This window comes from Alligator sinensis, unplaced genomic scaffold (assembly GCF_000455745.1).
Source record: "Alligator sinensis unplaced genomic scaffold, ASM45574v1 scaffold781_1, whole genome shotgun sequence".
Lineage (NCBI taxonomy): Eukaryota > Metazoa > Chordata > Crocodylia > Alligatoridae > Alligator > Alligator sinensis.
Genome location: NW_005841845.1, coordinates 4,825,326 through 4,826,938, shown reverse-complemented (window position 1 = coordinate 4,826,938; position 1,613 = coordinate 4,825,326). Strand labels below are relative to the sequence as shown.

At 69.3% G+C, this 1,613-nt stretch overlaps 1 protein-coding gene across 1 annotated transcript in view; it reads left to right on the top strand.

Annotated features, from left to right (window-relative positions):
• B4GALT2 (beta-1,4-galactosyltransferase 2) overlaps positions 1-1,613 on the top strand; it is a 5,812-nt gene that overhangs the window by 2,794 nt on the left and 1,405 nt on the right. Inside the window, exons 2-4 of the mRNA XM_006015841.2 lie at positions 3-86; positions 492-727; positions 1,222-1,415. Of these exons, the coding sequence (XP_006015903.1) occupies positions 3-86; positions 492-727; positions 1,222-1,415 (514 nt within the window). The remainder of the gene's footprint in view (positions 1-2; positions 87-491; positions 728-1,221; positions 1,416-1,613) is intronic.

Genomic DNA, 1,613 nt, shown 5'->3' with positions numbered 1-1,613 from the left:
GCCCTCGCCCAGCCTCCGGCCCGACGCCAACCACACCGCCACCCTGCCACCCCTGCTGCCCTGCCAAGACGTGCCGCCTGGCTTAGGTGAGACCCGGGGCCCGGGGGCTACCTGCTGCCGAGCCTTGTGGGAGCTCGGGGGGCCTCACCCAGCCCCTTAACCATCCTGGAAAGAGGACATGCACAGGCATTGGCATCCTGCCTGTGGTGCCTCCTGGCATCCAGGAGAGGTGAAGGGGAGGGTGCTGAATGGGTGCCGGGATGCCTGGGCTCCCCGCCTGGCTCTGGGTGACTGAGCGGAGGGCAGAGGTTGGTGGATTTGCCTTCCCTGCTGCCACCGAGGCCCCAGGACTGGCAGGGGGCCAGGGGCAGGATCGGGCCCGTTGGCAGAGCTGCGTGTCAGGGGCTGGATCCCGCGGCTCGCCCAGGCTGGGGGCAGGGTGCACGGGGCAATCCCGGTGCAGCGGGCAGTGACGCTCTGCCCCCGCACAGTGGGGCGTCTCCTCATCGAGTTCAGCTCGCCCATGAGCATGGAGCGGGTGCAGCGGGAGACCCCCGAGGTGCGGGCAGGCGGGCGGTACGTGCCCCCCGACTGCCAGCCCCGCCAGAGGGTGGCCGTGCTGGTCCCCTTCCGGCACCGCGAGCACCACCTCAAGTACTGGCTGCACTACCTGCACCCCATCCTGCGCCGCCAGAAGGTCGCCTACGGCATCTACATCGTCAACCAGGTGCGCGCTGCCCACCGCGCGGGCCAGGGGGCTGTGCTGGGGGCGGGGGTCCGGCTCCTGGCGCTCCCCTGCCAGGCTGAAAGCTGAGCCCTAGCAGACACCCAGGCAGGAGCTGGTTCTGGACCAGGGGAGCTGAGGCCACCCAGGCCCATCCAGGGGCCCATCCAGGGCCGGCCCATGGCCCTGCAGGGAGCGTGGGGCTCTTGGCATGGCTGTCTGCATGGCCTGGCGCCGCATGGAGACCCCTGGGAGGATCCCAGGAGGGGTCGTTCCCCCGTCCACCTTCCAGATCCCTGCTGAGGTCAGGCCCTGTCTCTGCCACTGACCTTGGGCATGACCCTGGGCATGTCACCTGAGCTCCCCGCCCAGGGGAGGGGGCATCTGCCTGTGCCCTTGCCTGGGCAGGGAAGGGTGGGAGCTGAGCTGGCTGGTTGGGTGCAGCAGAGGTGGGGGGCTCCATGCTGGCCCCCAGCCATGCAGCCCTATCCCCGCAGTACGGTGAGGACACGTTCAACCGGGCCAAGCTGCTGAATGCCGGGTTCCTGGAGGCGCTGCGGGACGACCCCGAGTACGACTGCTTCATCTTCAGCGACGTGGACCTGGTGCCCATGGACGACCGCAACCTGTACCGCTGCTACGAGCAGCCCCGGCACTTCGCCATCGCCATGGACAAGTTCGGCTGCCGGAGGCCCTGCCACGGCCCCCAGCCCCCCGTCCCCTCCCCGCTGCAGGCTCCGGCCTCTCTGCATTGGCAGGCGCGGTGCCAGCAGATCCAGGGCAGTGATCCTTCCCCTCTATTCGGCACCGGGGAGGCCACATCTGGAGTCCTGTGTCCAGCTGTGGCCCCCACTACAGAAAGGCTGTGGACACATTGGAGAGAGTCCAG